The 24,427-nt window shown below is 42.3% G+C and overlaps 2 protein-coding genes across 5 annotated transcripts in view; both read left to right on the top strand.

The window, feature by feature from the left end:
• Positions 1-24,427, top strand: part of LOC138966762 (orexin receptor type 2-like) — a gene marked incomplete in the record, with an annotated part of 280,805 nt that overhangs the window by 188,273 nt on the left and 68,105 nt on the right.
• LOC138966749 (coiled-coil and C2 domain-containing protein 1-like) overlaps positions 8,057-24,427 on the top strand; it is a 33,708-nt gene continuing 17,337 nt past the window's right edge. For all 4 annotated transcript variants that reach the window (XM_070339080.1, XM_070339079.1, XM_070339078.1 and 1 more), the window contains exons 1-18: positions 8,057-8,220; positions 10,570-10,714; positions 11,235-11,335; positions 11,620-11,952; positions 12,303-12,465; positions 12,836-12,922; positions 14,102-14,217; positions 15,903-15,987; positions 16,549-16,680; positions 16,948-17,096; positions 17,786-17,858; positions 18,471-18,695; positions 19,294-19,436; positions 20,480-20,536; positions 21,263-21,397; positions 22,233-22,291; positions 22,744-22,860; positions 23,670-23,743. In XM_070339080.1, the coding sequence (XP_070195181.1) occupies positions 8,149-8,220; positions 10,570-10,714; positions 11,235-11,335; positions 11,620-11,952; positions 12,303-12,465; positions 12,836-12,922; positions 14,102-14,217; positions 15,903-15,987; positions 16,549-16,680; positions 16,948-17,096; positions 17,786-17,858; positions 18,471-18,695; positions 19,294-19,436; positions 20,480-20,536; positions 21,263-21,397; positions 22,233-22,291; positions 22,744-22,860; positions 23,670-23,743 (2,266 nt within the window). In that variant the 5' untranslated portion in view covers positions 8,057-8,148. The remainder of the gene's footprint in view (positions 8,221-10,569; positions 10,715-11,234; positions 11,336-11,619; positions 11,953-12,302; positions 12,466-12,835; positions 12,923-14,101; positions 14,218-15,902; positions 15,988-16,548; positions 16,681-16,947; positions 17,097-17,785; positions 17,859-18,470; positions 18,696-19,293; positions 19,437-20,479; positions 20,537-21,262; positions 21,398-22,232; positions 22,292-22,743; positions 22,861-23,669; positions 23,744-24,427) is intronic.

Below are 24,427 nucleotides of genomic sequence, written 5' to 3'. Positions count from 1 at the left end.
CCCAATAAAGCGCGTGTGATAATGTATTTCCATGTCCCGGTTCGGAGATTGTTATCGACCGTCGGGAAAATGAATGTGATGTGGATAGGTGAGATGGGGTTGGCTAACTCGATTTATTTTACCAATGTGAAAAAATTAGCACTTACATCACCCATTTGACTGTTCATGAATCGTTTCCTTCTCTGTCTATGTAGGCCTATTTCTGGTGGGTTTTTTTCTGGGACAGGCTGATCTTTCTTAAAGGCACAGTAAGCCTCCCATAAGCCATCACAGATACGGTCAGGCTTTTACACACAGTACAAACACCCTTTCATTTAAACACTCACCGATTGAGAACATCCTAGGTGCCCTCCGTAAAGAGCGAACAATTTTCAAAGAATTTATTTTTGCGTGGTTTATCTTACCCCTGAGCCATCGTGAACCCGTGTGATCCAGTTTCCCTTTTTCACAATGTAGTCGTCAGTTGGTTATTTGAATGCGACTATTTACAATAGCACGTTTTTATGCACGAAACAAACGGCTGTTGTTCACAAGAACTCTAGCGATGGCTTTTGACTGTTGAGAGGAACGGCGATATGCACTGATAAACCGGCGTCGTCTGCTACGACCCTTGCGTGACCCTGCTTCCGGGCTTTTCTTTTTTCAAACTTTAACAACTTCGAATTGTTCTGATCTTGTCTTGATGAAAAAATAATTCTTTTATGATTAAAGAATGTTTGTGTAACAAGCTGTCAATTTACTATTTAGATTTTAAAAGTTAGGTCTAGCACAAAAACGCACCACGGTCCAAAAACATTTTGATAATCATCGATTCACGGCTATTGCCAGTTTACATCGATAGAATGAGACCCGAAGGGAAGTAACTCATGTTTGACCTGAGTTCAGGATGGGTCCAAAAAGTGTTCGAGACAATCTGCAAAATTAATTCTTTAAAAATTGCTCGCTCTTTACGTAGGGCACCTAGGATGTTCCCGTTTGGTGAGCGTTCAAATGGAAGGGTGTTTGTACTGTGTGTAAAAGCCTGACAGTATCTGTGATGGTTTAGGGGAGGCTTACTGTCCGGGCGTGAATTCCAGTATTCATAACAGCCGTCCAGCACCAAAACGAGGCGCCATTGCTGTTGAGGCCAAGTCCACGAAAATAAATTCTTTGAAAATTTCTCACGCTCGACAGAAAGCAGCCAGGATGTTCCCGTTCGGTGAGCGTTCAAATGGAAGTATGCTTGTACTATATGTAGACGCTCGGGGAGCTCTGTGATGGTTTACGGGAGGCTTACTGTGCCTTTAACCCAGTGTGGGATTTTCAGTGGGGCGACCACCCCCAACCCAGCGCGTCCCCGGGTGACGGATAGGGGAACGGCCAGATATGGAGATCAGCCGCTTGCGGCCGCGGATCAAACTGGCGGTGTTTCCTACCAGGGCGGAGTGGGGTAGCAGGCGGCACTGCTACCCCCTTTGAAATGCTCTATCGTCCATTGACGGGACTCATCTAATGCGATTAGTGGCGCATTAAATCCCTAGCTCCGGGTGGGATCCCGGCAAATCCTCCCCCCTGTGCTCTCAGGGTAGGACGTACGGGCCATGAGCTAAGGGTGAGGTAACCCCGACAGAAAACCCCGAATGCTGAAGACGGAGGACGCGGGCCGCACGGCGCATTCCAACAAACCACGGGTACACGTGCTTACGCAAATGATGACACAATCAACCAGCACAGATGGAAATGGCGCTCGCCCATTGAGGACCCCCCAGGGTGGAGCAGCGTCGGGTCCCATGCCTCAAAGGGACCCAGCCCCAACTACTGGAGGTCCCTCCCGTCCGTCTTGTCACGCCAGGGGACGCGGGAGGAGAGTGACTGGCACCACCACAACCAGGAAGATCAAGGCATTGATGAGGCCAAGGACAAACAGAGATGACTACCACACATTGTCCAGAGAGCAGCAAGTCAACCTCATCAGGCTGCGTACTGGCCACAACAGGCTCAATGCTCACATGAACCGAAAGTTCAAGCTGGCGCCATCACCAACCTGTGCCTGCGGTCAAGAAGACCAAACAGCGGAACACATCTTACAGCGATGTCCCTTACTAGATGAGGAACGAAAAGAAGTGTGGCCGTCACCAACTCCCTTGCAGACCAAACTATATGGTAGTCGACAGGAGTTGGAGAAAACGACAACATTTATCACCAGTGCTGGACTGATCGTGTAACCTCTGCGAATGCCAAGAAGAAGAAGAGGTGGGTTTTTTTCTGGTACACAAGTGCATGAGGACGACCATTCTTTTCCTCTTTTAATTGTACCCTTTTGAGCGATGTGAGTTCATGGGATTACACTATTTTAAGTTGCATTTTTGGAATTATATTTGATGACAATCCCCACACACACTTATGGAAGCACAGACAGACAGACAGACAGACAGACAGACAGACAGACACACACGCACACACACACACACACACACATTACGACCCATATCTATCTTCACAAAGCTTTTACTTTGCTTTGAAGGCAAAAAACATCGAACGAACGCCATGAGAACTGAATACATAATTTCTCCCTCACGATATTCTGTGTAGACCCTTCCACCAGCATCTTAGACCACTCTTTGTACATTTTCTTTTAATAGATGATTGTCATTTGTTTTACCTCATGTCTGCCCTGCGTGTGATGGTGTGATCGTGACTGCTGTAGTGTGGGCGCGTGTGTGTTGGTGTGTATGTCAGTGTATGTGTATGTGTGGGCGTGTGTGTGTGTGTGTGTGTGGGTGTGTGTGTGTGCGTGATTTTACCAACACTACGCGAAATTCCTTGTGCTTTAAATGTTTTTTAATGTCACTTGGCTCAATAAATACTGTATTCTGTATTCTGATCTCTCCGCAGATTGTCCCTAATGCACACAGACGTTCAGTTTTCAACGACCTTACACGTCTGTCACGTTTTAAAGTCAAATGAACGACCTAAAACAGTCAATTACTACTAACTGACTAACCACACCACGATCCACTCTCGCAGTCACACAAAAAAGTTAGAAACAACAAAAGTATAAGTTCTAGACGTCTGTTTATATACACTAACTCTCCACCTCCCTCTTCTCGTGAAGCCAAAAGTGTTTTTACGACCAAGTCGTAAAGCAATAATAACTGACAAAAGCCAGTTAGAGTTTATGAAATAATAAGAACACGCTGAACCGTGTAAAGTTAGAAAACACTTAGCTGTTCTGTAAAAAGTCTTAGTCTGTACAGGCGTTAACACTCCACGTTGTCACAACTCAAAGTTCTTCATAAAGGGTTATAAAGATGACAAGGTGGGGGGCGTTTACGCATGGGTGCACTCAACTCTCAGTGTAGCCAGGGTCCATTCGATGAAACAGTGGCGCAGTGGTGTAGGCCTATACAGGTGAAAGTTGTAGCAACACCAGTAACAGCCGTAGAACAGCAACCGTACAGCAAAGGACAGCAACAGTGTAGCCCGTCTTCAACAGCAAACAGGTAGCAGCCAGGTAGCAAACGTCCAGCAAACGTACAGCAACACCTCCAGCAAGTCTCCAGCAACAAGCTGAAACAAGAGCAATTGGTGCAGTGACCATGCCAACAATCCCCCTTTTTACCACCTTTAAACATATCTAACTTCCCCCTTCAGCGAGCACGAGGTACCTGCAAGGATAGACTTTTAATAACAACTCAAGACATTTTCTCCGCCTCTCCATATCTGCAAAAACCATATACAGATTACAATTTAGCGTTATAATGAGCAAGTTATACGCTATCATGGAGAAACAAAACAGAGTTTACATTTCACAGACATTGACCGGTCACCAGCGTAAAGTAACGGCTAATTACCTCAACAGCTCGTAAAACGTAGCTCTCCCAAGCAAACCGCTTGAATATTTGGCTCCCGCTTGTCAGCGAAAGTATGTCACAATAGCCAAATCCCTCACGTCCTAAGCCTTCTGCGTTCTGCACTGACGCCAGAAGCCCGTTGGTCGACCTAAACCAGTCTTGCAACGCGTTGGAATCCTCCAAATCTTAGTCACGGAAACTCAGACCTTGTCGTCTGTAAAGCTTGTAGCGAAAAGAAAGAAAGCCGGGGAAAAGAAAAACCATGTGATCTCCCTGACCAATCACTGGTCGCCTACCAAACACACCTATAGCATGCTTGGAACACGTGTTCTAAACGGTGAGCGAAATCACCCGATACCCACACGGTTTCCACGTGAATTTCGTGCTCTCAGCCAAAACTTTTTCGCAATGCGGTATGGCAGCACAGGCGCATTACATTGCAATTTGGGAAAGGCGCCCAACAAAGAGTTTCTTTCCCACTCGTGTCACTGAAATCGTGACAACGTCAAGTGAACTCAAAACAGCGATATATATGTAAAAGGGAAGACTCTGAATGACAAGTGGATGAAAAAGTTGATTCTGTACTCGTTCACTATTTTGTCCAAACCAAATATCATCAGATCCTTCGTTGCTTGGCTGCAGGCATTCGCCCGTTGTAATTATAGTTTCGTTCAAACAAAACGCAACCGTAGCGCAGCAACAGTTCCAAAAGCAATCAGTATATGGTAATAAAATAACAGTTCTAAATGAAACTTGCTGGATGAACATGTTAAGCCTATTTACTAGTTAACAATTAAGCTGAGAGTTAAACAAGTCGCGTAAGGCGAAAATACAATATTTAGTCAAGTAGCTGTCGAACTCACAGAATGAAACTGAACGCAACGCAACGCAGCAAGACCGTATACTCGTAGCATCGTCACTCCACCGCCCGTGGCAAAGGCAGTGCACGTGGAATTGACAAGAAGAGCGGGGTATTCGTTGCGCTGAGAAGGATAGCACGCTTTTCTGTACCTCTCTTCGTTTTAACTTTCTGAGCGTGTTTTTAATCCAAACATATCATATCTATATATTTTTGGAATCAGGAACCAACAAGGAATAAGATGAAAGTGTTTTTAAATTGATTTCGAAAAAAAAATTTTGATAATAATTTTTATATATTTAATTTTCAGAGCTTGTTTTTAATCCGAATATAACATATTTATATGTTTTTGGAATCAGCAAATAATGGAGAATAAGATAAACGTAAATTTGGATCGTTTTATAATTTATTTTTTTTTTTTACAATTTTCAGATTTTTAATGACCAAAGTCATTAATTAATTTTTAAGCCACCAAGCTGAAATGCAATACCGAACCCCGGGCTTCGTCGAAGAGTACTTGACCAAAATTTGAACCAATTTGGTTGAAAAATGAGGGCGTGACAGTGCCGCCTCAACTTTCACGAAAAGCCGGATATGACGTCATCAAAGACATTTATCAAAAAAATGAAAAAAACGTTCGGGGATTTCATACCCAGGAACTCTCATGTCAAATTTCATAAAGATCGGTCCAGTAGTTTAGTCTGAATCGCTCTACACACACACACACACACAGACACAGACAGACACACACACGCACACACACACGCACATACACCACGACCCTCGTTTCGATTCCCCCTCGATGTTAAAATATTTAGTCAAAACTTGACTAAATATAAAAAGAACAAAAACGTGCATTTACATGCTGAAGTCGTGAAAGGATAACATGTAAATCTATACAAACCATCACTACCCGAGGCAATGTCATCATTACCAGGAAAATAATTTGAGATATAAAGGCACAACTGATTGAAGGGTAGGCCTACACGAAGTATGTATATTCAAGAGAAAGACAGATGCGGTGGGAAAACAAACACAAAACAACCACACGGCACACATTTTGCGTAAAGCAGTTGAGATCCCAATGTTTATGAAAGTTTCTGGGTTTCGTGTAAACAGATACGTTTGAGATCCAGGTGTTGTAGTTTCGGGCTCACTGAAATCGTGATAAAGAGGGTTTTAAAAGGGGGAAAGTCTTAAAGGGGGGGGGGGGGGTAAATTAAAAAAAAACTAAAATTGTCGGGGTTTCTCGAAGAGGTCACTTTGGAACGTTTCCAGTCAAACGCCTTTTTGGAGGAATTTGAAACAATCAGATTCTAGGCGCATGGACACTACAACCTACCATACACGTTTGCACCCCCCCCACACACACACACACACAAACAATAGGAAAGCGCGACGTCACCTTAATGGACGCACAGACAAAACAGACACCTGAAATCAAAAACACACACACACACACACACACAGACGCGCGCTCGCGCATCAGTACAGCACAGACTGTGACCAACACTGACACACAGTGAGACACACACACACACTGACCGTGGCACACACACACACACACCGTGACACATACACACACACACAGTCATTGTCGCCTATTTTACTGAGTGTGTCGGTAATATCCGGCATTGACAGACGTGCCTTTTAAACTTGTTTTACACGAGGTAAGAAATAACCAAATAAGTTGACTAAATGTACAACAGAATAAGAGTACAATACTTACATTTACTTATGGTTTTATAAAATGGAAAATATGCATTGAACGTGACATTGTCAATCTGAGAAGACGAAAATACCATTTAATTATTAAATTGTAAGCTTTAGTGACGAGATCACAGGAGCTTGTATCAAAGCGCCGGTGTAACACGAAATTTTTACTCCACGAAAAATTTACTCCGGAGTAAATATTTCGTACGAAATTCTTACTCCGAGTACACTTTTCGTACGAGAAAAGAACTCCCCAAGGCAAGAAAAAATGACTCCCTCCACGAAATTTTTACTCCCCATTTTTTTTACTTCCAGTAAAAATCTCGTACGCAAAAATGGGATGCGGGAGAAGGGATAATGCCAATAAGTGATATCGCGCACACGAATGTCGCGCTACCCTCCATCCACCCCTTCCACCACCAAGACTAACAGGGGATAAGGGAGTAACAATTTCGTACACCTGGCATGGGAAATTAAATTGCTTGTGTTAGGGTGAAGTAATTTATTCGTTATTTATTCGTCAGGGGAGTAACATTTTTGTACGAAATGTTTACTCGGAACTCACCTGTCTTGGGGAGTAATTTTCTCGTGTAATGGGGGAGTGCTTTTTTCGTAAAGGGAGTAACTTTTTCGTACGAAATGTTTACTCCGGAGTAAAAATCTCGTGGGAGTAATTTTCTCGTGTTACACCGGTCGATCGAAGTATCCTACTCTTTTATGCATAAATAGATCCCTGCGCCTTGAGTCCGAGTCTGGAGATACGCGCGCGATATAAGACTTCATATAACACAAGGGCGGATCAATTCACTTTGGAGGGGGGGGGTTACAAAATGACTGCGAAGGTACAAGTTGACGGCGCCGAAGGCGCCTAAGCCTCGTCTAGGGGGGTCCGGGGGCATGCCCCCCCCCCCCCCCGGAAATTTTTTTTATCCAAAGAAGCAAAATAGAGCTATCTGGTGCATCCTGAGCCAATAAATTACCTCTTTTTTTGGGGGGCGGGTTACGTAACCCGTGTAACCCCCCCCAGATCCGCCCTTGTAACATAACACTCCTTTATGCTTACTGTAGTCAGTACTGCTTCTAGCCTCTTTGCCATTCGCTTTGATAAAGCTGTGGAGGGATAAGAGTGGCCGAGTGGTAAAGTGCACTTGCCTCGGAAGCGAGAGGTTGCGAGTTCGTCCCTGGGTCGGGGCGTAAACAATTTTCTTCCCCCTTTCCTAGCCCAGGTGGTGGGTTCAAGTGCTAGTCTTTCAGATGAGACGAAAAACCGAGGTCTCTTCGTGTACACTACATTGGGGTGTGCACGTTAAAGATCCCACGATTGACAAAAGGGTCTTTCCTGGCAAAAATGTATAGGCATAGATAAAAAAAAATTCCACCAAATACCCGTGTGACTTGGAATAATTATAGGCCGTGAAAAGCGGATATTCGCCGTACTCCTTGAGATTTACTGGCCGATGTCAATGCGTGATATATTGTGTAAAAAATTCCATCTCACACGGCAGAAATTAATAATTATGTAAAGCGCTTAGAGAACGTCAAGCGCTAAATAAATAAATAAAGCTCCTGAAAATCTAGTAAAGTGTGCGGGAATAAGAGAGACAACTCTTCCATTATATGCAGGAGGAATAACTCTAATGAAAAGCATCAACCCAACTTCCGGCATTATGCGTCAACTTGTATTCATTGCGATGTTGCAATCTAGTGTCCCTGTTTAGTTTGAATTAAGAAACAGTCTACAAGATGTTCGGTAAAATAACGAAGCAGGAGCCAGCGAATGCTCCTAAAAGAAAAGGAGCCGAGCTAATGAACCAGGTAAGCTTTGCGTTTTCCTGTTAAACAGGCCAGACAACAGAAACAGAAACGAAAATTGTCAAGAAGCGTTGGAATTTTTTGTAGACACTCCACAGCTTTACAACATCACGAGATTATGACTGACTGTTGTGGAAACAGTCAGTTTTATAATGTGTTCAGTGGTTGTGCACTTCAGAGCAAGTCGTGAATGTTTGACCAGAGTTTCACCACATGTGCAACTGCGACGGAAGCGTTTTGTTTGTTTGTTTGTTTCAATGTTTGTTTGCTTAACGCCCAGCCGACCACGAAGGGCCATATCAGGGCGGTGCTGCTTTGACATATAACGTGCGCCACACACAAGACAGAAGTCGCAGCACAGGCTTCATGTCTCACCCAGTCACATTATTCGCAATTCTGACACCGGACCAACCAGTCCTAGATTGCCAATTTTAAAGTCTTAGGTATGACCCGGCCGGGGTTCGAACCCATGACCTCCCGATCACGGGGCGGACGCCTTACCACTAGGCCAACCGTGCCGGTGACGGAAGCATTATTTGAAATATTTATTCATGTATTGATCTTTTCGCGGAACGCACTGATTGGGCAGCAGTTCGAATCAAATCATTAGAAATGTCAAAGCGGAGAGTATGTTTTGTTCCCCAAAAATAAACGAAGTGGATTCACACCGCGCGGCGCGTTGTGCAGCGTTGCGATTTACAACACGCGGCGCTACGAGGAGCGCTGCGATTCACGACGCGCGATGTATTCTGCCAATACATTTCCTTCACAATCGCAAAGTTTACAACAGCTACATCTATCTGATCTATTTGAGAAATAAAACTGTCAATAAAACGAAAAACAGAGCTCCATTCTCTCTCTCTCACTCTTTCAACTGAATTCACCATATATCGCTGCGCCGATGTAAAAACGTGCCTACCTCTGCTGAACAATCCTCATTGCGGTCAATGCGCCTGTGCCAATACAAAATGCGACCCTTTGACCGATCGAACCATGGGTTAGGGTTTGGGTTAGGGTTAGGGTTAGGTTCACGACCTGATTAATCTCCCCATGTTAGCGCATGCTCATTGACCGCAATGAGAAGGATTGTTCAGGCAGAGTTTTCCGAGTTCGTGACACCGGCCTTGAATACTTGGCAGTCATATCACTACATGCCATTGCAATGGCTTCTACTATAGATATGGAAAGGAGCTGAGATTTTAAACTGGGATGACGTTTTTAAACAATTATCCGAGTACAGTGCTGCGGAACTGTTAATCGGTGTCACACCAGTTAACACTTCAGCAGCCATTTTGGAATTCGCACATGCGCAGATCGTTTTTTCAGTGGTTTTTTTTCCCGGTTGATTTGAACGCGTATATTCAGTCTGCAGAAAGTGCAATTTTGTAGTCTTGTAGCCCTGAAGTTGCTTTTGAGTGTCCAAAGAAAGAGTGTAAAATGTTGCTGATAATCATGCATGTACAAAAATAAAGCGCGTCAACAATCTGCGCTGGTGAGAGCAATAGCCGCGCTCTGGGAATCGCTGCGCTGCACAACGCGCCGCGCTCTGTGAATCGCCGCGCTGCACAGCGCGCCGCGCTCTGTGAATCGCTTGCCAAAAATAAAGGGTTCAATTGGATGGGCTAGTGTGTGACTGTGAGAGGGGGGGGGGGGGTGGAGGGGACTTAGAGAGGGGGGGGGGGATACATCTTTGATCATTTTATATTCTATGAGTATGAACTATGATTATGAAGTATGAACACATAACTTTAGGGTATGCTGCGGCTGATTTTAACCAACATCAAACGTAGAATTGATATGCTGACCTGCTACAATTGAACTGTTCCTATTGGTATTATAACTATTATAAGACAAGGAAGATATATATATGTATGTGTTAATCAACTTAAAAGGAGGAGCATGCACAGTTCTGTTTTCTTTTTTTCATGGATCTAATCTGGTTGTTGAGTTGAATCAAAAACATTGAGCACACAAACATTAAAAGCTGTTCACTTTGTAAGAATGTAACATTATGACTTCAACTTCAAGTACAACTACAAGTGAAGTTTTAACGGAATAAATATAAAAGCACAAATTGACTAGATATATATGATTAATCATTTAATGCAACATCAAAGTAAAAAATAAAAAATAAAAAGACCTGAAGGTATCAATTGAAAACTGTATCCGTTCCTTCATTTGATGTCAGAGGCCAACTAAAACTATTAAGACTACAGTACAAAAGAGTGCACGCATGTGCAACTGTTTGGTTGTGAAAAGTTAAATTTAAGGAGAACAACAACAGGCACAAGAAATACATTGACATTAAACATTGTATAAAATAAAGTTTTACTGGTGAAGAAATTTGCGCAGATGGGGTTTGGGATGCCAACTAACATGGAGGACATGGAGGCGATGGTGTACGGAGATGATGATGACGATGATCTGGAAGCAGAACTGGCTGCTCTCACCGGGGGAGAGTCATCACCTACCAAGAAGTCATCACCCTCTAAAAAAGGTGAGAGCTCTCATGAGATTGTGGCATTGCAATTGAAAAAAAATTAACTCATTCAAACTCCAGGCTTGAGATATAATATCTTTACAAGGAAGAGGAAAAATCTTTGTGGGCAATAATTGAGAAAGAAATTTGGTGATGCACTCAAAATGCATGAAGAATTGTAAATTTGTGTTAAATTTACTGTTTTGTATTATATTCTCAGCTTCAAATTCATTGAAAATACTTTAAGATTTAGTTTCAGACTTAAGTGTTCTTTTTAAACACTGCTTTCATGTATTTGTTAGAATACTGTTTCATAGTTTTCGGCTATAATAGTAGTAGTAGGAAATGTTCAAAATACTCTCAACAGTAAGAGCTAAGTACATGTAGAACCAGTCTCCTGGCATCTAAGATAATAAGTTGCATTAAATAAACAGGCAAATCCCAGCCTGAAGAGAAGATAATCATGGTAAGCTCATAATTATGTCCCTTATTCCCCAAGGCTCTATTTTTGTTATAACGCCACATGACACTTGCACAGTTGCAGCTCCAGTTGGCAAGTTGGACATCGAGCAGATGGCGGCATACGATATGATGGATCTGGACGAGGATGTGTCTGACACTGAAGACCCTGATCTTCTGGTGAGTTGGTTTTAAAGTGTTTTTTTCATTTTTTTCTGGCAGTTTAAGCTGTTGAATCCACATTTGATTGACACTATGCACATGGAAAATAGTTCAAATTGATATTGATATGGTACACATAATGATTAGGTAACAGTGATAATTGGTTGTGCTGACATCAAGCCTGTTTTGAGCTGAGAATGGATTTTAAATGATACAATTTGGGTTAAACTGTAAGCCTAGAAAAGATTGAAACACAGAATGAGTTCAACATTTAGATGTTTGTCATTTTGTCACTCTTACAGGCAGAGTTAGCGGAGTTAGATGACAACGACAATCTGCAACCAACCCCCACCCCTCCTCCTCCACAGAGATCTCCAGCCCCTGCTCCCTCCCCTTCCAACCAACAATATCCCCCTGCCTTCAGCCCCACCTTTTCTCAGGCCCCCCAACAGTCCCCTCAGGCCCCCCAACGGTCCCCCCAGGCCTCCCCCGGTCCCTCCCCTTCTCAGGCCAGCCAGGGAGGAGAGGCAGTCACTGTCGTCCAGGATAGAATGGTTATGTATCAAAGTGCCTTGCAAAACGCCAAGCAGCTCGGGGACAGTTCCAAGGCCAGGCGGTTAGACCGAGGGCTCAAGGTGAGTTGTCTAGTGGATATTAATGATTCGCTTTGTGTGGTGTATTTGTTTTGGACACACACACGCACATACTCAGACACACACACACATTCTGACACACGCACCCATACACACACTCAGACACTCACACACAGACATACTCACACACACACGCACACATACACATAAATACACACATACACACACACACACACACACTCTCACTCACACACCAAGTACGTGCAGTGGCATAATGTGGTCTCTTGCCTAAGAAGATGCGTGTGTATGCTCAGACAACATGCCTTTCCTTAGTTATCTTAATCGAAGTTTGTTGAAAATTTTAATTGGAATCGTCTCTTTGACACTGACAGACACTGACAGACACACTGCGCAAGGCCAAGGCAGGTAAACCCATCACAGATGAGGACATGCCACCCCCTGTTGCCATGGGAACATCTACAATCGCCCCTGCCCCTGGACCATCCTCCTCTGTCTCTACGCCCAGTCCTACACATGCACCATCATCATCATCAGGTATTCTACTTCTTCTTTCTTTTAGCATGGGGTTGGTTGAAGGTGGGGGAATGACACTGCTTGTTTCGATAAAAAAAAGTGTTTAATTTGTATGGAGAAAGTGATTATTACCTTATTAAGATTATATTTTACAGACCTTGATGATCCTGAATCAATTTTATTAGCAAAAACAGAAAATAATGGAACTGAATGTCTGTTTTCACAGTACAGTATATTCTTTGATTCAGTGTATATGGGCGGTGGGGTGGGGGGGGGGGGGGGGGGGGGGGGGGGGAGCAGGGAAGAATTGTACAATTGTTTTCTTTGTGACTGCTTTTCTTTTCTTTTAAAAAAAAATCTGATTTGTGCTTGGTTGTGTGTATGTTTTCAGTGGACGGACCAGGTCCCTCCGTCCTCCCTCCAGCCCAGCCGGGCCCCTCCCACACCCAGCCTGGGCCCAGCACTTCTTCTGCACCTGGTAACATTTCTTCACTCTACTTCCAAGGCATATTATCTCATAGATGAAGCCTGATTTTCAAGGGTTGTGGAATCAGATTTCAGACGATTCAAAGTTATCAAAACAAAAAGAAAACACAAACAGCAACCAATTTTGGTAAATTCTTTATCAAATTTTCGTCACTCAGTTGCTGACTTCATCAACGTTATTTAAGATGATGAAGAAATGCTGCCCAAACGCAAAGGATGTATGTATTTGACCATACTCTGCTTTTCACTCATGCCTTAAATTTTAAAAAATAACACTAACTAGATGACTGCCTGCAGATCGGCCCAGAAGCTGTGTGAATGTTGAAAACAGTCAACTATGAAGGTATCACTATCAGACTTTAATGTTTGAGGCAGAGACACACCAACATGTTCTCCGAAGAGGGGACAGAAGAAATCTTCACGTTTAGATGTTTTTATCTTGAGCTGTTCCCATGCATGCTTTACAGTCTATTGGATAATATATATATATATATATATATATAGAGAGAGAGAGAGAGAGAGAGAGAAATTTATAATGAGAGCGCTGCCAAAAATGCCAAAATGTGCACTCAATCGCTTGTACTTTCGAAAAAAAAGTTAAATATAGATTGACGTCAAAAGCGAGAATGCGGAAAAATTACGTCATGAGCAAGGGAGGTCATCCTTTACTCGTGTGTCTCAGCCGATTACATTCTAACGTGGAATTTTGAAAGCAGCGAGCACACTAGAGGTAATGGAAGAGGTGGGGGGAGGGGGTAAGAATTAGATCTAGAGAGAACTCTTCACAGACATATATTTATTTACTTGTACTTTTGTGATGATTTAGGTTGGAAATGGTATGAGAATCTGAATCAAACAAGGCACAGTCGGCTTTGGCCTTGAATGATTTTACCCTGTTAGGTGTGATGACCTTATCGGGTAGGAAGATTTATACAGGACTTTGGGCTGTGAATTTTTTTTATATACATGTGGTCTATCATTTCAGAGGGCAAAATGTGACATACCCTAGAGACTCGTTATCTTAATCAAATGAGGCCACATTCAGATTTTGCTTTGAATGAGTTTACACTGTTACTGTTAGCTGTGCATGCTGACTTTAAGGGGTAGGAAGATCTAATCCATAACTATGGGCTGTGAACAAAAAGTTTAAATATGTGGTCTTTGATTTCAGAGGGCAAGATGCGACATACCCTAGAGAGTCGCAAAGAGCAGTACCGTCATGCTGCTCTGGCTGCAAAGCAAGGGGGGGACATGGCCACTGCATCAAAATACGCAAAGATTGCCAAGGTCAGTGAGAACCTCTTTTGAGATTGTGTGCATGTTAATTGCGCTAAATGCAGAGAGCTAGTAGGTTTTGGTGTGATGTTTCTATTACTACAATCAGTACATAAAGCAGTTCTGGTTTAGTTCTTTGTTTGTTTTTACATAGTTTTGTTGAGGGGGTCACGGGTTTGAGTGGGGCAGACCTGTTTACCCTTACGATTTTGGAGTCATTTATTACGGTTCTTTGCAAAAAATACGCCATTCCGCTATCCGTGTCAAGACTACGATTTTCATAAATTTATTTTTTAATTCACATGTTTGGCATTGTTTTTTTCAATGGCAAAATGGGGTGAAAAAGCACAGGACTGACCAGAGATCATGTCTGTCTGATGAGACACTGGAGAACTTTCTAGTGGTGAAGTCTCGCCCTCACTCATTCGGCAAGCGCAAGTACAGTAGAGAAGCGCTTGACACACTGAAAAAGGCCTACTACGAGCAAAAGAAAAAGAATCAGTGATGCATGTGCTTTTGATGTGATCTTCTTTGAAATTATGATGACTACAAAAATTGACTGATGTGTTTTGTTTGTGAATGATGGATATATGTGCATGATTGCGTTTCGCAGACACAGTTGTCATGTGCGTTGTAATTGACGACGAATGTTGGATGATTACTATTTTTGTGCCAGGATTACTATTTTTGGGACTGAGCATTACTCCAAAACACTTATGGGGGTAAACAGGTCTGGTGGGGGTTAGGGGATGTTAATTAAGATATGTTCACATGTACTCATAGTGTGTATATATTTTATTTATTCTTTTGCATTAGAGATGGAGACAGTGAAGGAGTGTTAACATGTTTATTCTGTTCAACTTTTCCTATGCTTTCATGTGCGCCACAAAATACAATTCTGAACAAGGATGATACATTTCCAAAGTGCATCTTTCGTTCTTCCAAGCACGACCACATCACCCCTCTTCTTCAAACCCTACACTGGCTGCCTGTTCAACAGAGGATTCAGTTCAAGATCTCCACACTCTGCCTTAGAAACTTTGATCTATCGTCCCCTAGCTATCTTTCTGACCTTCTTGATGTCTACTCCCCCTCTCGCTCCCTAAGATCCTCCGCAGACACCCGCCTTTTTAGGATACCACCAGCACGCACCAAAACATATGGCCAGCGCACCTTCTCTTACCAGGCCCCATCCATCTGGAACCAACTCCCGCACTCACTCAGGCACTCCACATCTATGCAGTCATTCAAAACCTCACTCAAAACACACCTCTTCTCTCACTAGTCTGTTAATGACCACCCATCCCCCTCTCCTGCTGGTCCTTAATCTGTCTCCTTCTCTCTCCTTCTTCTTCCCTTTCCAGCTCTATTCTTCTTCTCTCAACTAACTTTATGTATCCAATAATTTATTTATTTATTTATGACTGTTTTTCCGTCTTCAGAATGCATGTGCCTGTAGTTGGTATGAGTGAGTGCGTCGCGTTCTCGCTGTGCGTCTGTCTGCGAGTGTATGAGTCCGAGTGTCTTGGTCCGTGTCGATTTGTGTTTCGTATAATGTTCACTATGTATTGTATATTTTGTAAGCGCCTAGGGCTATATTTAGATTAGGCGCACAAATGTTCATAATAATAATAATAATACTTGGTTAGTTTTGAGACTTAAAATTAAAGTATACTTTATTTCTCTTTTACGTGCAGCAATTTGATACAGTGTTACATGCACTGGAAGAAGGCAAGCCGATCGATTTGTCGAACATGCCTCCTGCTCTTCCTGGGGTGCCAGGTAAGATTTGTTATATATTTCAGTTTAGCAACTAGTCAAAAAGAAAAAAACAAAAGAAAGAGAAGAAACAGACACACACACACATTTGTATGTGCACATGCAGGGGAGTAATATCATGAGTTTTCTTTCACTGAAATCACTGTTGTGTTGTACAACCAATATTGAGCCAAGACTAGTTAGAACTACTGATTAGATTTAGTTAATGTTAGTATTCTATCTGATCAACATAATCAGATCAAAATTGAAAGGTAGCTTTGGAATGGGTAGTACTGGTAGTATCCTTTTATTTGTCAATTAAATAGAGTTCACTGTCAGATTGAAAGCTTAGTGTTCAGTGTAATACCCAGCGTTGATGATGATTCTGGTTTGTGGTGAAGATGGAGGAGGATCAAGCAGTAACTTCAAACTAAAATAAAGTACTGAAAATCACACAATATGAATATCTCAGGTCTGTTTTATTAGTATACTTCAGTGAGTCATTGTAGCTGTAAGTTTTCCTTTTGGGAGACAGAGTATAATTTCAGTAAGATTCATGCATGCATATTTATCATTATGACTTAGCTGCGGCTTCTCAAACTGCTCGTCAACCAGTGCCTGAGGTCAGAGTTCAGAGGTCAACCAACCAAGGCGCTGGCGGGAAAGATGCACAACCAGAAGAACCTTCAGAGTTACCCCCTGAACCCACAGAAGAAGGTTTGTAGAATGAAGAATCTAGGAGGGGGAGGTGTTGTCTCTGCATGAACGTCTCTTGCTCAGTCTTCCGACTCTTTCAGAACTCTTTTCATTTGCTGTTTTTTTTGAGAAAATGTACTTTTTCTCTCTTGTCTTTCTTTTATTTACTGATTTAAGAATTGTATTTCGTAAATATCATCTTACTGATATGACTGTAGTGAAAGTTTTCAGAAGGGAATTCAACTGGTTTGTTGTTGATGCAATGCTGATAGTGTGAGTGTTTTCCAGAGGCAAAGAAGTTGTTCCAAGCACCTGATGCTCCAAAGACTGTGATGGAGGCGCTGACTCAGCGTCTGGAGAAGTACAAGAGTACCGAGAACAGCGCAAAGGAAGCAGGGGAGAGCGGCAAGGCTCGCAGAATGGGCAGGATTGTGAAGGTACACATTGCAAGGTGTCGCTGGGCTTGTACACATCATTTTCAATTTTGTGTTTTTTTGGTATGTTTTACTGTTTTTTTCTGACTATCGTTTTGTTTGTTGTGTCATTTTTGAGGGAAATATAACTGCATTATGATGGGTAAATTTAGATCAAAATAGACAAACGGGCTACAAAAGGTGTCATTTATGTAAATGTATACTCTCATGGAAGGTGCTTCACATCACACGTACAGTGGAACCCCCCTTCTAAGACCCCCCCCAATGTTTGTTCGTTCATGGGCTGCAACTCCCACGGCTTTTACGTGTATGACCGTTTTTACCCCGCCATTTAGGCAGCCATACGCCGCTTTCGGAGGAAGCATGCTGGGTATTTTCGTGTTTCTATAACCCACCGAACTCGGACATGGATTACAGGATCTTTTTCGTGCCCACTTGGTCTTGTGCTTGCGTGTACACACGGGGGTGTTCGGACACCGAGGAGAGTCTGCACACAAAGTTGACTCTGAGAAATAAATCTCTCGCCGAACATGGGGACGAACTCACGCTGACAGCGGCCAACTGGATACAAATCCAGCACGCTACCGACTGAGCTACATCCCCGCCCACCCCCCAATGTCAGACTTCCTCCATTTTTATACCTATTTTTTTCATATTTTCTTTTTATAACCCCTCTAATTTATGTTTTTCAGCAATATGAGAGTGCCGTCAAGGATTACAGAGCCGGCAAGCCAGTTGACTTTTTAGAACTACCCACACCTCCAGGTAAGATACTGCTGTGTACACAAATCATGGTTAAATGTTTTCATAGCTTATGATGATTTATTTCTGTGTCTGTGTGTTTGTCTGTTGGCCAGTCTGTCGGTATATGTGCACTGTTGATATTTATTTCCCCTCCTATTAAGTTTGCTTTAAGAGGTTAAAAGTAAACAAAAAGTATAAGTGTGTTTGAATATTTGTGTATGTATGCATGTCTGCATGTGTGTGTGTGTGTGCATAAGTGTGTATGCATATATGTGTGTTTGTTTGACATTCACTTGGTACACTCAAGCATCTGCTCTGCTGTTTAATCAGATGATGCCTTGCATTAACTAACAACTAACACACTGAACAGTGTACCTTTGTTTAAGACTTCCTAAAATCTGAGAAACGTAGGCATTAAAAGACAGGAAGTCTTAGAATGGAGGTAAATTTAGTGCCTCTGAACAAAAAAAATTAGAAAATGAGGTCTTACAGTAGTGGGAGTCTTACAGTAGTGGGAGTCTTACAGTAGTGGGAGTCTTACAGTAGTGGGAGTCTTACAGTAGTGGGAGTCTTACAGTGGAGGGTCTTAAAACAGATTCCACTGTATAACTTTTCCTTTCACCATCTTTCCAGGATTCGGACCAATACCTGTGTCCTCCGGCCCACCACCTAGGGCTTCTCCATCTCCCCAGAAACCACAGCAGACACCACAGTCCGCTTCCCCGGCTGCTGCTGGTGCTGCTAGAGCATCAGTGTCTCCACCGCAGCCAGCTCCAAGAACACAAGCACCTTCACCTCAAAGTACTGCAGGGGCTGCTGCTGGTGCCCATGCCAAGACTGCCATCTCTCGCGCTGCTAGTAAGTTTGGTAGTTTCGACCGTAAAGTTTGCAGAAGCTCTGACAGTAACTGCACTTGCTTCTGCTGGTGCTAAGCTGGCTTAGTGCTGGGGAATTCAGTGTAATGTCATGATACAGAAGAAATTGTCAAGAACAGAATTGCTGCTGCTGCTGGTAAATTCTGTCTGTACAGAGAGTCTTTGTTGAAATCCCAGAAACTTCTTTTTTTTCTTTTTTGTGTGTGTGTGAACATGTCATTTGTAGTATGATTTCTCTTTGTCTTGGACTTGATTGAATTCACCGGGATCACTTTTGTGTTGCTAATGACAACAGTTTCATATAATATACAGCAGGAGACAACAGATAATGGGAAGAGACTACTTTATCATTGAACTTTATGTTTGACCCTCAAACATTTACGTTCAAATGCACAAAGATTGCTCCATTTAGTTTTTTCTTCAGGACCCCCCTCCCCCCCCCCCCCCCCCCCCCCCCCCCCCCCCCCCCACCAGCACAGATTTGATCTTTGTTTACTTTATTTCTGTGTCGACCTGTGTTCCATCTCTGTTAGTGTTCACTGGTAACATTGTGTCATATTTTTATTTCCTTTTACCCACAGCCACAAGGAAGAGCGGCCACTCGAGACAGGAGCAGCAGCTGGGGTTCCTGCAGGAGAGGATGGAAGAGTTCAGGACGGCAGCGCTGCAGGCCAAGAAGAACAAAGACCTGGAGATGGCCAAGCAGCACATCCGCATGATGAAGGTAGTTCCCTTCATTGAAAGCAGTGTTTCCCCTGAAATCGGCGTATGCTGCCTGAATGGTGGGATAAAAAAACGGTCATACATGTAAAGATCCTCTCGTGCAAAAACATTAGTGAACGTGGGAGTTTCAGCCAAGGAACGAAGAAGAAGAGAATAGAGTGTTTCGTAAAGGTAGTCATTGGGTCAGTTCGGTCACTGGGGATTGAGAATCTAGCCGTTTTTTTCTCTCCTATTTCAATGTTAAGTTGAACTAGATACAGTCAAACCTGTCTGTAAGGACCACTCAAGGGACTCAAGTGTCATTCTTATACAGCGGTACCTGCGATGAAAGGACACCCGTGGAACCAGGTGTCCTTAAAATGCATGTGGCCTGTCTTGCCAGGCATGTTTGGGTAGATACAGTAATTAAAGGGACAAGAGAAGGTGTCCTTTCAAGCGTTGTGTACGTTCTCTCACCAGAGGGGTCTGACATTGCAGGGACCACTGTGCCTGGTTGTGCTGTTGTTGTCTGTCATCCACCAAAATATTATACGTTATTTGCGTTTTTGACCAAAATATGACATTTTACACAGATCGAGACAGTCATTGTTCTCCGAGACCGCGCTAGCGGTCGAGGTGAACAATGACTGTCGAGATCTGTGTAAAATGTCATATTTTGGTCAAAAACGCAAATAACATTTATGTATCGATCGAATTCCTTTCAGGTACTATGACTTTGTTGTTGTTTTGACGATTGAACGAGCACACACACACATGCAATCAAACACATAATCTAAGCTTCATATTTGGGCGTTTCAGGTTGACTGAAACTTCAAAGGAACTACAAAACACACGTCATGTACTGACTTTGTTGTTGTTTTGACATTGAACAGCACACACACATGTGCAATCAAACACATGACGTGTGTTTTGTAGTTCCTTTAAAGTTTCGGTCAACCTGAAACGCCCAATTATAAAGTTTTGTAGGCCTCTGACGTCACATGACTCAAAGAAGGGAAATCCAATCTCCAATCGATACATTACTTGTTGTGGTTTACTTTTCAGGGCATGGAGCCAATGATTGAAGCCTTGGAAGCAGGACTGCCAGTCGATTTGGCACAGGTGAGCTGTTTGCGTTTTTATTTGTGTTGTCATTAAAACCACTTGGAGATATCTCTTTTTAAGACATAATTTTCTTCGTTTTACTGTTCATAAGGTCTGTAAATATACCTCTATTTAACCTTCGCCCGACGTCGTTATCGACTACACACGGAAGACATCGTGGGGCCGCGCGGACCCATGCTTCTCAAAGAAGGAAAAATATGCATACCCTTCCGTAGACCCATGCTTTCCAAAGAAGCAAAAACGTGCATCCCATTCCGAAGACGCCGTGGTTAAGTTTCCGTGAGATTACTGAAATTTAATGATCTTTTGGGACATAAGAGCTTGTTAGGTGCCTGAGACATTCTTAAAAGCTCATTACAAAATTCTAGTGTTTAAGAGATTTCTGCAATTAAACACCCTTCTGGGGTCCACACGGACCCACAACCACCGGCGAAGGTTAACTCCTTTCTTTTTTAGACCTGATTATCTACCTTTTTTTTAGGAGTCTTAAAAGGGGTGTCCACTGTACCACAAACAGAAGTTAATGTACTAATATCCCCATGTGGCTGCCTGAATGGCGAGGTAAAAAATAATGGTCATACACGTAAAAACCCACTTGTGCAAAAACATGAGTCAGCGTGGGAGTTTCAGCCCACGAACAAAGAAGAAGGAATGTACTAACATACTACCTCCTTGTGAATATTTCAAGAGAAGTTTTATTATTAATTATTAATTTGCTTGCAGGTTCCTCCGTCCCCTCTGGCAAATGATGAAAATGAGGACAAGTTCATTGTGGTGTCAGCTGAGGATTGCCAGCCCTCAGGCGACCGTGATGAGGTGTTCACTCAACTGGAACAGGACCTCGCAAAGCAGATACAGGTCAGCGAATCTGTCATTGATTTTGTTGTCTTCTTCTTCTTGTCGCTCACCTTTACACTTAGAGTCCAGCTCTGGAAATGAAGTTGGTGGTCTTATGTAGAACCTCCACAGGTATTGATTTTGTTGTGACAATGGATGTTTATGGGTTGGGAGTGAAGATCAGATCTGGGACAACTTTGATATCTCTCTAGGAAGAAAATTAAGCACGTTGCAGTTAAAGCGACTGTTCACAAACACCTTGAAAGGTTTGGTGTGACCAACATTGGATTTATATTCTCACACTTGTCAACACAGCATTTAAAGTTTTGCTTTGCAGAACAAGTTACAAAGTTCTGTAAAATATATAATATCTACGTAAAACAGATTCCAATATAATGTGAAACATTTTGAAAAAACAGATGAATAGAAAGATGAATGAATGAGTGATTGAATAGATGGACGAAAGGGATACATGGATGAATAGATGGCTGAATTAAGGAATGCATGAATGAATGGAGGTAGGGTCAGAGGGATGACTGGCAGGGAAAGGCGATGGGGTTGATGAAAGGTGTTGAGAAGGATACATTTACCTAAAGGGAATACAAGGGACAGAACCGACAGATGCATGGCTGCTTGACATTCTCATTTTCAGTTGTTCTGAGTCCTGCCTTTGGCAGTCTGATTTTGTTTTCTGATTTTGTTTGCCTTCTTCTTTCCAGTTTCAAGTCAGAAAAAGCTGAAGATAGTAGGTTTTACATTTTAGCCCATGACTATAAGCACTCAAGAATGTGGATTTTAATACATCATTGCAATCTGTTGTACTCTAGTTTGAGATATTTGTGTGTTTTTGTTTCAGATATGTAACACAAATGCTCAACATTTTACAAAAATGGGTGATGTTCCAGGCGCCGCAAAGTAAGTGGTTCTGTGCTATAGGCACACAAAAAACAGTAACGTTATCACAGCAACCAGTCAAATGAAGACGTGAATAAGATATAGATATAGCAAAAGCTTAACTTTTATGCACAAACTGTCAGATGCAAATCAACCATAACAATAACCTGTTAACAATTTAATTTCTGGTATTTTGACATGGGGGGGTCAACTTTATGTGATGACTCAGAGACAGCATCCATGTTCCACTTCAGTGTCACCACCATGGCATGAGAACAAACATGGTCAATCTGCCAGAAATGTAGGTGGATGATTTCAATGTTCACCCAAACACACACTGACCTGGATAGCACAGCTCATGTTACTGCCAGCTTTTCATTTGGAAGAGGCGAGCCGAATTTCCAAGTAATGGAAATGAAAAAAATGGTCTTGTTAACATAAATGCTGCATTTCAAATGATATTCTGTGTTCAGATTTCAGAAGATGGGACAAGGCTGTGCCAAGGACCTGGAATCGTTGAAGAGCACCCGTCGCCATGGTGACCCTCTGCCAAAGTTCCACTATGAGACACGCAGCTTTTCCATCGTACAGTCAGTACTTTTTCCTTTGATAGATTTTTTTGCTTTGCAAGAAGTCGAAAACAGTAAGACTACTACCATTCCCAAATCAAGAATAAACAAAAACAAGGAAGGTTAGATATTGGAACGTGTAATCACAGACAAAATGAAACACTCACTATTATGTCGACTTAGTGGACAGGGACACAAATAGAAAATTAGGAAAATCACCCAAGAAAGAACTTAGCTCAGTTGAACGTTGACTTCTCAATAGAAAGATGGTGAGAGTTGAAGATGAAAGGCTTTGAAAGAAAGTAGAAGTGAATTGGTATTGGTGTGATGTGAAGCTATTTTATGTGGAGCGTACTTGGGTAACCCACAGTAATGGTTAGACATGTTTACAATTTTGACAGATGTTTATATTATAAAGAGGACATGAAGACACCAGATGTTGCTGTTGACATGGGAAGCTAATTTGTGTGACGTGTAAGTGGGCAGCCCGCAGTAATTTTTTGACATGGTCAAGATTTTTATGTTTTTGATAGAAAACCAAAAGACTTATTCACATGCCACTCATCCCCCAAAACTTATTTTGTTTTTAGATTTTGCTGTTGTTGTTTAATTTTTGTAGTTTGTTTGTTTCTTGCTCTACTTTTTTCATGGTGTGCTTATAGTTCTTTTAGTTTTAGGTCAACAGATAATTTGAAAGTGACCAAAGGTGAAAGATTATAGAGGCAGTGAAGAAGAGAGAGCAGCATTTTTCTTTTTTTCATTTAGTAATTTTTTTCTTTTATTGTGTTTTGAGGAAACTGAATGCACAGATTACACACTCTTGTTGACAGGAGTAACACAGAGCTGGGTGAGAATGAAATGGAGTTGACTGTTGTCCGTGGCATCTCCTACAACCTGCCCTCAGGTAAACACTGATTTCTGGTCCAGGTTTTATCATCTTTTGATCTTTTCTATGTTCCCTGTGTTTTAAACATAAAGTGTTAATTGATGATACATTATTTGCCATTACAGTGGTGAGGCCCTTCCGATGAGAAGAAAGGTGTCCTTTCCTGACAGGTGAATGCCAGTCAAACAGTTAATCTCTCATTCATTCATGATTTGATCTGTAGGTTGGCTACTTGGCCTGTTCTTTAATTAATTCTGAGGTCAATTCAACCTTTCCAGTTTTACAGAATAAGGGCTAGGTCCTGCATCTGACATCTTTAAAATAAAAAGACAATGTTCAGAAACAAGCGACATGTCAGGACTGTGGGAGGGTTGTATTACAGTGTTCCAGATGATCGAACGTGGAGCAAAGACCTGTACGCGTATGTGTAGATATTGCGTCACCCGTGACTCACTTGTTTTCTCCAATGTTCCAAATCATACGTTGTTTTTCTCCCACCAAGACTGCAGATCTTGGCAAACGCGTGACGTAAAAACTAAATTTGATGACGTTACCCGTACACGTTCCTGTACACGTGCTGAAAAGTGCCACATCTAGATCTTGCTATTCCTTGAAGGTTAGGCAAGCTGAGCTATTAATAGCTCATTGGGAATAAATAGCCAGTGGAGACACGCCCTTTGCATCACAGTGAAAAATGAGTTG

Source organism: Littorina saxatilis, linkage group LG5 (assembly GCF_037325665.1).
Source record: "Littorina saxatilis isolate snail1 linkage group LG5, US_GU_Lsax_2.0, whole genome shotgun sequence".
Taxonomy (NCBI): Eukaryota; Metazoa; Mollusca; class Gastropoda; order Littorinimorpha; family Littorinidae; genus Littorina; species Littorina saxatilis.
Note: the sequence above shows the minus strand (reverse complement) of the source record. Positions and strands in the feature narration are given on the sequence as shown.